This window comes from Lepisma saccharinum, chromosome 5 (genome assembly GCF_977018435.1).
Source record: "Lepisma saccharinum chromosome 5, izLepSacc3.1, whole genome shotgun sequence".
Taxonomy (NCBI): Eukaryota; Metazoa; Arthropoda; class Insecta; order Zygentoma; family Lepismatidae; genus Lepisma; species Lepisma saccharinum.
In genome coordinates, this window is record NC_139233.1 from 72,171,551 (window position 1) to 72,186,144 (window position 14,594).

General features: G+C 36.5%; 1 protein-coding gene across 4 annotated transcripts in view; it reads right to left on the reverse strand.

Moving 5' to 3' along the window:
• Window positions 1-13,731, reverse strand: part of Sap130 (Sin3A-associated protein 130) — a 75,340-nt gene extending 61,609 nt beyond the window's left edge. For 2 of the 4 annotated variants that reach the window (XM_083122655.1, XM_083122651.1), the window contains exons 1-4: window positions 13,531-13,731; window positions 4,169-4,313; window positions 2,209-2,350; window positions 189-327 (exon numbers count right to left, since the gene is read on the reverse strand). In XM_083122655.1, the coding sequence (XP_082978781.1) occupies window positions 189-327; window positions 2,209-2,340 (271 nt within the window). In that variant the 5' untranslated portion in view covers window positions 2,341-2,350; window positions 4,169-4,313; window positions 13,531-13,731. Of the gene's footprint in view, window positions 1-188; window positions 328-2,208; window positions 2,351-4,168; window positions 4,314-13,511 lie in introns of all 4 variants that reach the window. The other 2 variants (XM_083122652.1, XM_083122653.1) reach the window with 2 other exon arrangements.
• Window positions 13,732-14,594: the final 863 nt, after the last annotated feature.

The window sequence follows — 14,594 nt, forward strand, 5'->3', positions numbered from 1 at the left end:
AAAAGACTTAAGAAAAGTAGTGCATTTTCTGATGGCCTAATTCATACCTTAAACACCTTAAAGGTAAACATGACTAATAAATAAATAAATAATCAAAATGAAGGAAAGCAGTAAAAGTAAATAAAGCTAATAAAACAACTAACAAAAATTGCACTAGGTGACATGCTGTAAGGTAGTCATGCACTTACGGCGTTTGAAAGAAGCGTCTGTTGCTGTCACAACATGAGTTGTAATTCCAATTGAACCAGAAGCTGCAGCACCAGCAACGGCATTTAGAGTTCGAGTCTTAACGGTAGTTCCTGTTGGACGAAGCTGTGCTACCTGTGCCTGAAATAACAATACATAAATTGTAGGCAACTAACTGCACGTTAACTTGGTTTACCACGTTTTAAGCATGTCATAAAATATGATTTCAAGAAATATACATAAACCCAGTGATAATTAGGATATCTTGTACTCTGATGCATTTCCGCTACAGAAACAAGAATTATCACACACCATTTAGCTATAATCACAGAGGGGGTTGAAAATATAACATTACTAGGGGCACATATTTATGGAGAATAAAAGGTTAAAATCTTGGTACAAAAATTTAGAACACTTCAGAACCAACGCAGTATAAAAAAACGACACTACGACGTTAAAATGGTGAACAAAAATTGCAAATTTGATTATAAAACTACCTTAATTACATACAATAAAAATTTCCATTCTAATTGGACATTCATAACCTTCACCTATGTGAAATGCAGGGATGTAAAAATGATAAATTTAATTAATATATGTTACAATATATTCCAAACTTTGCTACAAAATTAATAACTTTTCTGACATTTTCCTTAACTTGTAGCATACTTCAGACTCTAGAAAGACCGTAGCAGTAAATAGTGTCTACATTTCATGTTTAACAATTTACCACGCCTGTCTTACCTTGAAGTAAGTTCATTAACACAAGTCACACACAAAAGTAAAACTAAATTCAGGGAAAAAGACAAATATACTTACATATTCCTATTACAGGTTGGCCACTCTAGGACCATGATAAAATTCAAGTATAATTATCGGTTTTCAAGGTTAAATTTCAAAAAAATTCAAGAGTACAAGCAGATGTTTTAACCTTACGTATTACCACCTCTCATCACACACACACACAAATATATTAACAATAGAAAGGGTCGGTGTGATTCTAATGTATCCAAAAACTAATTCAATTCAACTGTTTATACTACATTTAAAATATTTAATTTAAGATGCAGAGTTTACATTTGCAATTTCACATATTCAGACTTGAAATACATATACAAACGCAAGTCACAAGTGTTATAGGATACTAATGTACGAAAAATTGTTAATTATACAAGAATTTTAAATCAAAATTTACTTAATCAAGATGACTTAAGTCTGTTAAGATATCTTATGTTTGCCCGATAGATTGTTCTGACACTAACAAAGTAATGGATTTAGAGAACTCTGTTTTGTTTTCCATGCAGCTTCCTTTTCCTTCCTCGATAAAAATAAAAGATAAACTGTGAAAAACTTGTGTCAGGGCATTTATAAATATGTATAAATTCAATTGGATTTGGATTAATAAGAGTTGCAATTTCTCACGTCTACAGAGAAAAATTCACGCATAATTCCCGGTGAGTAGCCACCCTGTATTGCTGGGTGGAGTTGGTAGTCACAGGAAATTTCAAATACAGTTGTCCTTCGCACAACGAATGTGCACATGGAATGGGAAATGACCCGCATAACGAAATGCATGCGAACATCGTCACACAGGATTAATGTCTCAGTAGGCTCTCTTCATAATCTTATACAAGCAAGCGCATGGGACAATGTACTTTACACAGAAGAAGTGACCTGGCTGCAATTTGCGTAAAAAATGATGGTTATAAATGCACTAAAACAAACACTGACCACAGTATCGAAAGCTGAAAAAACAATGAATGAGAGGCTGATGTGCATATATACGGTAGCGTATGCATTTTCTATAAATATATCGTATGTACTGTATTTTGAGAAACTTACAAGTTAGTAAATTCCTAGCATTTCCAACATTATGCAAGGCACAACTGCACATTAACAGTATTTTCCATTTGACTGAGCAAATAAAACTGTTGATATCCTGTACAAGAAAGTAATAATAATTCATGAATTTCCACAGGCTACTTGCACACAAAATGGAACAAGTTAAAGAACCCTACTTACTGATGTGGTAGATTTGACTGAATCAGCTGTCGATTTCATTTGCACTAACTTCGATGCAAATTCAATTCTGTGAGTTTTTGGGGAAACCTCTCTATTATCTCCATGGTATGGAGGATGACCTGCGGCACTCATAATTAGTAATCTATAAAAGAAATGGAGAAAGGAAAGATTAAATACATTTATACATTTAAATACATCTTCAAGGAACAAAGTGAAATCTGATATCGACTACACTTGAGATATTACTATTAACTATAGCAGTAGAAGTAATTGATTAAATTATGTAAATTCAGGAGGGGGACAATAGTTATTAATTCAAATACATGGGATTACAAATAACAAAATATGTAGCAAAGCTTGTGCTGCACTCTTCTGTACTTCATGGTAATGCATCTCTGCGAGCAACAAAGACAACACAGCTCTATAACTTTTTGAGAACTGCATTGGGAATACATTTTGAGTATGCTGATCATGCAAACCACTTTCTCCACAGTGTCAGAAATTTTAAATGAATTTTGGCAAAAGAAATGCAGCCTAAGGAGATTCAGAATATTGTCACTTATTTATTTCGAAAGAAAAAAAATATTGCATAAGAAACCTATCCTCCGAAGATCCATGGAATGGATCTCCTTTACATGCAGTTTGTAGTTGCTCACGTCCAAACCTCGAGTATAATCTCCCATGAAGGTTGTAGTACATTTAGCTCATTGCCACCGGCAGGAGTAGATAAAACTAAAAATAATTAAGAAGCGAGCCCCTTTTTCTCAGGAGACAGCTTTTCTTTCAAATGTTTAAGGAAGTCATGAATCCAACTAAGATAAGCTATAAAATCTGACCTTAAACATCTAATTTATTAATTAATACAAGTATTCATTCTTGCTCCGAAGTGGACATCCTTACTGGCAACAGCATGAAAAACTATGCAATAGAATCTAACATATGGCAGACTCTACCATATCGCTTCAGGTTTTAAAATTCGGATAGCAACAGTGCAAAAATTGATAAAAAGGTAAAGTGTTCCCCTGTGCATAGCACCACGCCATGAAGGCGTATAGGGGGTGTGGGGGTAACGCCCCACACTTTCTTGATCCGGTCGTGAGTGGGGGTGATGTGATCAGCATCACGCCCCTGACCGCCTTTACCCCCCAGGGTTTCCCCCAGGTACCCATGTTATTCGACGCTGGGTAGGCGCCGGGGCCGCTTTCACCGTTAGAAAAGTTCCCGGATTTGAACCGGCCGGGGATCGAACCCGGGACCTTGAGCATGGTAGTCAGACGCGTTACCGACTGAGCCACATATGATAGTCATATTTAATGATACACCTGATGTAGAAAACACACAAGCATTAAAAAGCACATACTGTACTTTTTATTTTCAAAATGGTAATGGAAATTTTAGTAAGTGAACTCAAAATATATATTAAAAAAAAAAAAAAACTTAATTTAAAAATTCAGGCGCACTGTATTTTTCTACCCCTGGCCCCCCGTACTAGTGACCCATCTCACCGATATTCTGGTGAAACCTTACAGTGTGTTCCTCACAGAGTTTAATTAAATTAGCAGAAAAGCAGTGTAAATATGAAGACGGGAAATGTGTCTCACTGTGCACCCTATGTTCTCAATTTTCACAGCATACTACACACAACTGGCGTGAACTCATGACATTCATTTGCTTTCTGGTACACTAAAATATATGCACTGGCACATAGTGGAAGGAGTTTTCTTATTGTCACTTATCTAATCAAATTTGACATGACAAATCTCTGCTGCATTTGAGCCTACTAACTGCAAACAACCATAAAGAAGAAAAAACTCTTCATAGTCTACCCTAAAACTACAAAGAATATCTCCTTGCTTGACTTTACAGCACTCAAGAGCATGCAAGCATACTAAATTATCTTAAATTCTGGTTGGGGAAAATATTCCTAATTAGCTTATTATAAGGAAATAGTAAAACTTACTTGATGTACTGCTAATATGTTGTATGAAGATTTGCAGTAGGGAACTGCTAACTTGTGTTCGAACTATGGATCATCATTTGTAATAACTTTTGTGCAGATTAGAGCATGATCCATTATAATCTTGAAAGGTGTTGGAAATGCTAACCTAAAAAAGTATGAAATGTGTTAGGAAAAATAACACACATTTCATCGAAGGGATAAACACTGTAGCTGTAGTTAGAGTCGTAGTTTTGACATAGTTTAATTTCCATTATTGCACAAATGACTCATATTAAATGTATCACATACTTCTTTATATATTGTATGTATACAAAGACAATTTCATATACACATTTGCACTTCCATAATAAAGATTACAATGGCATGGCAACTGTTTATGAGATTCAACTAGAAGTCTTTGTAGGAAAGGGCCCAGAAGCAAAAATAACCAGTAATTGCTAGCTTGGTACGCGAGCACATTAAGTGGTTGAATTTGACCCCTGAAGTTCTCAGGTTCGAATCACAGCCTGGACATGGATGTTATATGTTAGCATCCCACAATTAAATTCATGTAATCATCAATCAACCTCATAATTACAATTAGCTGAAAATAGCAGAAAAAAGGTAATGTTAAATAACGAACAGGCAACTTTTATCTTCAGTGTCGTCAGAAATAGAGTAACCTAAAAGGTGCCACCCTCAAAATTTAAACAAATAGGCTAGTACACAATATAGACAATGATCTAAGTTTTCAGATAGAAGTGACAAGCAACACGGGCCCATTCAGTCTAAAGCAAAACACTTACAGCGCATGTGTGAACAACAGAAGTGACATGCTGCACACCACTGAGAAAATGGCCCAGTCTGAGGGACATGCAAGCAATAAGCAATATGTGCAGCTGGTCGTGTTCCTTCAGCCTGAGAGCTTCCTAAGAGAACACTCAGTTCCCAAATGTTACAAACAAATCTAAGTTACCATTCACATCAAAAATATTGATCCCTCTGTTTCAGTGTTTGTAAAATTGTATTCTGTGGAAGGTAAAAAATGAAATACACTTCATTGGAAAGCTTCAAGTATCTATCTTTTGATAAGCATTATCTGAAAATATGCATGAAGTTCTTCTTCTCCAGCTGGTATTGTATTACGTGTTTGCGTAAGCAACCTGCTTAGCATGTCAGCAACTTCTACATTGCTGGAATGAATTATATCAGTATGAAGATAAAAGTAGAGACCATCTCATCAATCTATTGGATGAATAGCATTTTGTAGGTTTGGCGCGTATTACAATTCCAGAATATAAAAAAAGAACGTTAAAAACTGTACTTATGTATGCGAGTATGATCTTTCTACTGTAGAACGACGTTTCGGAGATTGACTATCTCCTTCTTCAGGTTTGTATAAAAAAAACTAGGTACTTAGCATAGTACTGCGTCGAAATGTAATATAAGGATTATGGATAAGGGTTGGTTTGGATACATTTAAAATATTATGTTTTCGCTCTAGGGGTATGTAAAAAGCTCGTCGTTCACTAAAAAAACTTGCACAATAAACCTATTCTCAGGTAAAAAAGTTAAAAATCTAAAAAACCTGCATGAATCGCTATACAACTTGCAGGTTCGGCCATTCCTACCCAACTGTGCATCCTAATCCACACGAAGGTCAATTCTCCACGAATGCTTCCCCCTCCCCTTTATTTTCTCATTTCCCCTTATTACATAACAAATCCAACGTAAATTCACCTTCTTCCCGTGCAGGGAAGTTTGATGAAAGCCCCAAAGAATGTAGAAAAATACTTTACCGATTATAAGAAAGGAAAGATGACTAGGGAAATACCGGAAAAACAGAAGGGGGTTTATCGAATAGAATGTCACATAGGAGTACATAGGACAGACAGGTTGAAATATGGGTAAAAGATGGAGTGAACATGAAAAGGATATAAGGGAAAAAGTTCCCAAAACGGGTCTCTCAGAACACATCTTGGAAAGTGGGCATAGAATCGCAAAAAAAGAGATAATTAGAAAAGAGGGGAGGAAGTTAGGAAGAAACGTATATGAAACAGCGAATATTTGTAGGGGGGGAGAATAATCTTAATAGGGATGAAGGAAATTTGGAAGAAGGGTGGATCAATTTCCTCAAAAAATGGGACAAAGTGTGGAAGATTGAACCCAATATCGGTTTCCACGTCACTCTGGAAGTTATCCAAGCTGCACGGGAAGAAGGTGAATTTACGTTGGATTTGTTATGTAATAAGGGGAAATGAGAAAATAAAGGGGAGGGGGAAGCATTCGTGGAGAATTGACCTTCGTGTGGATTAGGATGCACAGTTGGGTAGGAATGGCCGAACCTGCAAGTTGTATAGCGATTCATGCAGGTTTTATTAGATTTTTAACTTTTTTACCTGAGAATAGGTTTATTGTGCAAGTTTTTTTAGTGAACGATGAGCTTTTTACATACCTCTAGAGCGAAAACATAATATTTTAAATGTATCCAAACCAACCCTTATCCATAATCCTTATATTACATTTCGACGCAGTACTATGCTAAGTACCTAGTTTTTTTATACGAACCTGAAGAAGGAGATAGTCAATCTCCGAAACGTCGTTCTACAGTAGAAACAACATACTCCCATACGTAAGTACAGTTTTTAACATTCTTTTTTTATACTATTGGATGAATGTTTTGAAATGGCTCGATCTGGATAAAAGATAAACATTACAACAAGCGGAGTTTCTCCGCTCGTCTCACTGAAGGTGGTGGAAGAGCAGGCAATGGTCTGCAGACTGCCGTCAACCCGGGGACCCAATGGTGATAAGTACAATTGGCTTTGTTGGATCGAAAGGTACAATAGGTTTGACGTGTCGAAGTTCCACCATGATGCTGTCGTTCCAGTTTGAAGAGACATTTTACTTGAGTAAAGAAAGCAAGAAGTGAAGTTGCAAATCTAAGTTGGGTATGTCACTCCAATGAAGAAATGTAATTGTGATTTGTCATGAGGTGGCGGAGAATTGAGGATGGCCTCCAAGTCTTTGTCTGACAGCCGTATACCTGTGGTGTCAGAGTTGTATCCTAGGTGCTGAAACTGATGACGCAGATTTGATCAAAATGCAAGAAATAGTTCTCAATATCTTCATTTTCTTCAACAAATTCGCTGACTGTAATGTTGAGCGCCATGCTGTTGAAACTTCAAATTATATTAACTGGCAGAAATCACTGGAATGTATGGAAGTTACGATGGGTAACTGAAACTTGCTTTTGCTTAAGCGTGTACAAAATTAGCAAAGATAAATGTTACCTCTAAGACACCAACATCAATGGGGAATGCATTTAGTACACTGGAAATGAATGTAGAAACAAGTTTGAAATGTGCAGAAACTTAGTTGTGCACTTTGAACATGCAGAAAATATGGATTTGCGAGAAATAATGTAATTAAAATTAGGTTGTGCAAGTGATCATGTTCACATATCACTGCTGTTCAAAGTGTTCTCTTTGCATGGAAAATGTATTTTTGGGCAGAACACGAAGACAAGTGGAAAACAAAGGCAACCAAAACTAACAATTCTAACTTACTTAAAATGTATAAACAGTTAGACCCTAAACATGTAAAGGAGCAACTATAACAAGCATCAAACTTGGCTCACCTAACCTACTCACAAACATATAAGAGCAGCAAGAAAAATCAATCTGCACAAAAATGCAGCACACAATCAAAACCTATGCCAAAGTCTTCAAGTCATAAGCAGACCTCGGATTTTTAGGTTCCTAAAATAGGATCTAAAAAGCCTGAAGTAGATTCCAAAAACTGTAAAATGGTTCAAAATTCATGAAAAATACTGATTAGGTGCAACTGTTAAAAAACAAAATTTCAATTTTTGGATACATCAGAATCGCAGAGACCCTTTATATTGTTAACATATATTTGTGTGTGTGTGTGTGGTGAGAGGTTGTAATACGTAAGGTTGAAATAGAGAAAATATCTGCCTGTACCATTGAATTTTTGAAAATTTCGCCTTGAAAACCAGGAATTATAGTTGAATTTTATCATGGTCCTAGAATGACCACCCAGAATACATAACATTTTTTTTCATGTTATCCACAGTCAAACTTCACTTCTTTCTGTGAGGATCATCTTATGTATTTAACATGATGTTTCAACAAAAACAGTCAGTGGTGCAAATTTGAATGTTGAAACAGTACATTGCAAGGCATGGAAGTCACAAAGCACAGAACGATCGTGCAGGTAACAGTGGCACCAGACATTTTGCTTTGCTTAGAGCAGGTAAAAATTAAACACATATTTAAAATTCAGAAATATTTTGTGTAAAAGTACTAAATAAGCAAATATTCGGAACAATTATATCATTGATTGAATATTTTGGAACATTTCACGGTGCTCCTGTAAGCCAGCCATGGCACCCCAAGGTGATGCAGCGCACACTTTGGGAACCACTGGTTTAGAGGGGGGGGGGAGAAGTTGGTGCAGGTCATGCCCCTCCCCTCTTTAGGGCCCAGTATTCCTAAGAAATAGAACGCCAATAACAGGAAAAGATTGCAAAATGATGAACGAGTACTAAAAAAAAAGTACACGTAACCCCCACCCCCATTCGAAAATAAAAGATGATTTGATTTGACCGCTAAGCCCGAGATCCTGGTTTCGAATTTTGGTTTGACCATGGGTTTTCTTTGTGTGTGTCCCTTCATCAATTTTATCGTATCATCTTCGCGATTAGCCAAAAGTGGCAGAAAAGCAAAGTAAAATGAACCAAATCAAGCAATCAATCAATGATTTGATTTTTTTTACATTGCTTTTTTGTCACATTTGGTTAATTGCGAAGATGATCCGATAAAATTAATGAAGGGAAAAACACCCATGCCCAGGTCGGAGTTCGAAACCCGGAACTCCTGGTGTCCCAGCATGCTGTGATAACCACTCCCACACGGTTGATTGATTTGGTGTCTTAAGTCCACTTTATGCACAGAAACAAAACACACTTTTTTGTAGTTTCTTCAATAATATTCATTTGACTTTTTTAGTTCTGAGATACATTTTTCATTCCAAATTATTTCATTATTCACTGTAGAGTACAACACATAGGAACAAGAATGCGGGATCATCACGGGTTCGAATCCCGGCCTGGATTGTTCATATGAGGTTCCTTCATCAATTTCATCATATATCATCACTCATTCTCAATTTCACGATAACCAAATGTGGCAGAAAAGCAAAGTAAAATAAACCAAAGCCACAACAATATGAACGCGTGTTCTCTTGCCCAAATAAATAAATCCGTTACAGCCAAGAGAAATAAATAAAACGCTACTAAAATGAGAGTGAGAGAGAGCCTGAAGAAATATTTCTAAATTAATCACTATATATGTCATATTTAAAAAAAAAAAGGGAAACATAGAAAGCATAACATTACTGTCTGCACATAACACATTTCTATTTCATAAAAAATAAAACTACATCCATATTATACATACATATTGTACGTGTAAAAAGTTGTGTAAATACAGAGAACATGAGTACTGCAGAAAATTTCCCCGTAAGTTCTTGAGAGGATTTACAAAGAAATCGAAGGGAAACCAATCCCCTATCTGTCCTATAGGAGATACACCAGGTGACATGAAAGCACGTGCATTCAACCATTGCAGCAGGGGGGGGGGGGGGGGCGAGGGAGGTAGAGGCAGAAATCTTTTCATTTCCTTCGGGCGTACGTTTCTATACCTCAAACTGGTGAGGCAGAGGAAGATCGAACTAGGCCACCTTTGACCGCGGATCGCACTGAGGGACGAGAAGCACGTGAGTAGGCCTACACTAAATACATAATTCAGATTACTCAATACTTTAGTTAAATAAAAAAAAAAAAAGGATTTTCAGACAGGCCACTAGAAAAAGCAACCACAGACAGTTATAAACTTGAAAACTACATTTGCCCCAATATGGAATGATAACAGTTAGTTAGGCCCAAGTCCCTTTTGTTTTATTGAAATTTCATCATGCTACAAATACAATTTTTACATGTTTCAATTTCGATTTATGTCTGTTAACACATACTGCGGAGTTGGGTGCCCTTGACCCTCTGTACCCCCTAGACAAAGTGAAATATCTTGCATGGTTTATGAAGATTTTGTTGTTTATGAACGGTCTCAGTTGATTTTAGCTCTCAGAAATGTGTTATTGTGAAGTAAAGTATGTCTGTTACCTTAGTATTTTACTTAACTGTGAACCAGAACAGCCCGAAGTGAATATAGCACCCAAAACGACTTTCCACAACAGCAGCTATAATTTTATGTAGTTAGGTTTGGTACTAATAGTTATTTTCAGTGTTTTTTTTTCACTATTTTAGTGTACATACAAACAGTTTCTACTAACACAAAGCAGCGAAAGTACTCCGAACTTGCAGGTTTTAACTTACGTGGCTAATTCCTTGGGATCAAATATCTCTGATATATGTGTTTTCCTAATGCTGGAACATCTCTTGTATTATGTAAAACAATGAAATCTGTCGATTAAAAGAAAATTCGACATAATTCTCGAGGGGGTACAGTGGGTAAACGGCCCCCGAGTTTTAGCAATTACTTAAGATTTTGTTAATATATGCTTTCGTGGTTAAGTTAGGCAGGTCAGGTATGGTTTTCTGAGTATTAAAATAAAATCCCTAAATGCATTCTAGTAAGATTCCGATTTACTTCTACAATCATTCCCACTAGTCTACGATACATATTATCGCTTGTCAACGGAGAATACTTGTCCATGCTAAGCATGTATGGTGAGACTGCAGAATATGGGCTGCTTAGGAGGAATGCGGTTCATAATTTTTTGGTAATGTTTTGTAGTTAGTAATCGCGAAAAGTAAGTTTGAAGGTGCGGAAACTTTTTTCTTTAAAAAAACGAGAAATACGTATCCAGGATTGGCGCTCTTGGAAGGAAAAAGTGACATGGTGGCACACATTCCTGCACAAATCTAGTGAAAGCAAAAAATGCATACGTTGTTAGGTAGCTAGGTTTAGTTCTCTTAACCTGAATAATAATAATATGTCATTGTATTTATGCCATTTATTTAGGCTAACAGGCCTAACATAACCTCGTAGGCATTCCTCGTCTAAATAATGAAAGAAACTGTGCGTAAACAATATGGATGCGAATGAATAGATAAATGCATTGCTTTTAGTAGCAGGAAAAAGATTTTTCAATGCTATTGGAACCAAACCTAACAGGTCTAACCTAACCTTGTAAGCATTTCTCGTCTGAAATAATGAAAGAAACCGTGTGTGTGTGTAGGTGGAATTCTGAGCGACAAATCAACTCTAATTCAGCGAAACGAAGGGTCTCACTTATCGCACAACACTTGAGCAACCTTGTGTTCTGACATCACGGGAAAAAACACTTTTATTGTAGGCTAGCTTGGTTTAGATCACTTAGCCCAAAGAATATTTTTTCATTCTATTTATGCTAATTGAACCTAACCTAACCTCGTAGGCATTCCTCGTCCGACATCGGAACACAAGGTAGCAAAACTCTTGTGCGGAGAGGAAGACCCCGAAACAAATGACAGCAACTGTGCGTAAACAATATGGACGTGAACGAATAGAGAAATGCATTGCTTTTAGTAGCAGGAAAAACATTTTTTACGCGCAATAATATAATAGTAATCGGAAAAGTAACACCGGAAAATGGAAGTAGAAGGTACGTACTTTCAGGGGATATAAATTTTGTTAGTCTATTTAGAGGAAACAAGCAGTCCATGTTATAGTGAAAACACATTTCTTCAAATCTACAGAAGAAACTACTTACGGAACTGAGTTTCTGTAAACTTTTGAAAGCTCGTGGAAGTGTTTTCTGCCTTCGTTCAACTTATTCGGCCAGTAAATCATGTATTTTTCGACATTAATGTATCTCCGATGCATGATAGCTCTTGCCACCATTACCGTCAACTACATGAATCAAATGTTCCGTGCGTTCGATTATGTAACCCCCTGGGTACTAGTTTACTATCCTTCGGACAGATTTCTTCATTTCTACAGAAGAAACTACTTACCGTAATAAGTTCTTGTAGTATTGTATAACATCTGAAAGGTGTTTTGTGTGATGTTTCATAGCGGAAATTCAACCATTGACGCATAGCCCCACGAACCATTCATACATAGCCCCATGAACAATTTCCGGTAAGGTTAGGTTAAGTTGGGTCACAATAGGCTACAATAGTTAAAAATTAGTTTCGAAAAAAATATGCGTAGCCCCACAAACCATTTGCGGAAACGTACGTTCTTCAGTTACAAAAACACTTTTTTAAAAAAAAAATTGATAAAAAAACCGTGAATACACGTTAAAAAATGATCCGCGAAGCAGACAGGTAAGTACAAATGTAAAAAATTGACGAAACTCAGAAGTTATAGGTGTCCGAAGGAAAGTAAACATTTACCACAGGTAAGTACAAATGTAAATAATTAGGAAATAAACGAGTGAAATTTGTTTTCACTAAACTATACTGTTACCTGCTAAAAGAATATGAAAAAAAATCTTATTTTCAGTCCCAGAAACTGTATAAAGTCTCTGGACAACCCAATAATTAGTTTGCTCATAAAATGTCATTTACGTTTTTCTATAGGAATGAAATAAGCATATTGAAAATATAATTTAAAAACTATTAATCTAAAATAAGCCGTGCCCAAGTTCCTTTTGTTTTATTGCAATTTCATCATGCTACGAATGCAATTTTGACATGGTTCGATTTCGATTTACTTCTGTTGACACATACTGCGGAGTTTTAGCGATTACTTAAGATTTTGTTATCTTCGTTTGTAAGAAGATATCTCAATAGATCGTTCTACATCTATATAAAAGGAAGTGTAGTCTCATAGTATAAGATTTCTAGTATGTGAAACTGCTCACATAATGTAATCAAGAATAAGAACATAATAACCAAATTGTTTTCCTAAATTTGACACAATTGTGAAACTATCTGTAAACATTGAAAGATGAAAGAAAGCTGCAGTAAAAACGGCTGAAACGTCAAAATCCACATTCTAATGATAAAAATAATTTACATCGGTCCAACACATGTAATATCTTACAAAATATGTATACGCTGATAAGTTCAACTTCGTACACATCTACTCTGGGAATAACTCGTATGTTTTACAAGCTTCCTTCAAGTTGTTTTGAACATTCAAGCTAGTTACGAAAATCATCCTCCCAAACACATCATCCTAAATCACTGACAGAGACTAGAGTATCTGTATTCGAATTACAATGAAATGCTTCCCATATTTTATTTATGAACTAAATAACGACCTGTGCAAAGTCTATTTCAGATTGTAACTAGGGATACGCTAGAAGCGTTACAAATAAAACAACTCACTCAACCGACTCATACGTACTGCGAACGCCACAAGGAATTATTTCAGCTTAGAATTGTACGAAGTCTTCATTTTTGATGTCCTAGCGCCAATCTCCTCACTATCATGACTCTTATAAAATGAAATTCTTCCAAAACACTTCGATTTTCCAAACAGTAAGTTTACAGACGAATCGCAACTCCCTCACCGCCAATTGCTTCTCGCACATCTCATCGTCCGGAAGTTAACTTCTTTGCTAAAGCTCAATCTCATTGGTAAGAACAAGCTGCAATTTCATTGGTGTAGGAGTTTGGCCTTGATTCGGTGTCTCGGGTTATATAGGAAAGACTGTAAACTTCATCAGATCAACGCGTCCTCGAGGGTAATACGAATAAACTCTAGAAAACTGTCGGCACCATTCTGAGCCACAACTTTCAGCATAAAGAATATAAACGTTTAGTATAGGTGGCGGCGATTGGAATCCAAAACTGAGGGGGGGGGGGGGGACAAGGACATTTTACTTTCCCTTGGTACAGTGGGATCCATGAGTATTACCGTGCAAATTGTCCATGACTATTAATTTTTCTCTTACATCCTATGTGTTTTTAAGCAATGGATTTTTATGTATGCTGATGCAGAAGGTGTCAACAGCTTGTTTTGAGCTTTATTTTAATTCTTGAAGCTCTTATTGGGTCAAATAAAATGCACGAACATGGTGATGGACAATGGACAATTCCACTTTGACATGAAAAACGTTTTAAATCCATTCATTTTACAGATAATGACACAAACATGAGATGAGCAAAATATCTCGGCGATATTTGTTTTGGTTCTAGAGAAACACGCCTTCAAACACCGCTGAAATTCACCTCCTACGTCACGGATTTGAAAACGTCCTCTCCACAGACACGGGGTCCTCTGACGTCATCACTTAGAAATGCGTGCAGGTGGGGCTTTTGCTCGTCCCGTCAACTTAGCATGAGCCGCGGAAGCGAGAGCAAAGTCACTTGTTACTGTGTAAAACAAGTATCTTGTAACTTCCAGTGCAAAAATCTGTGCTCCATTTCTTGGAGATTATGCCCTAGCAGTATTTACTATAATTCAGC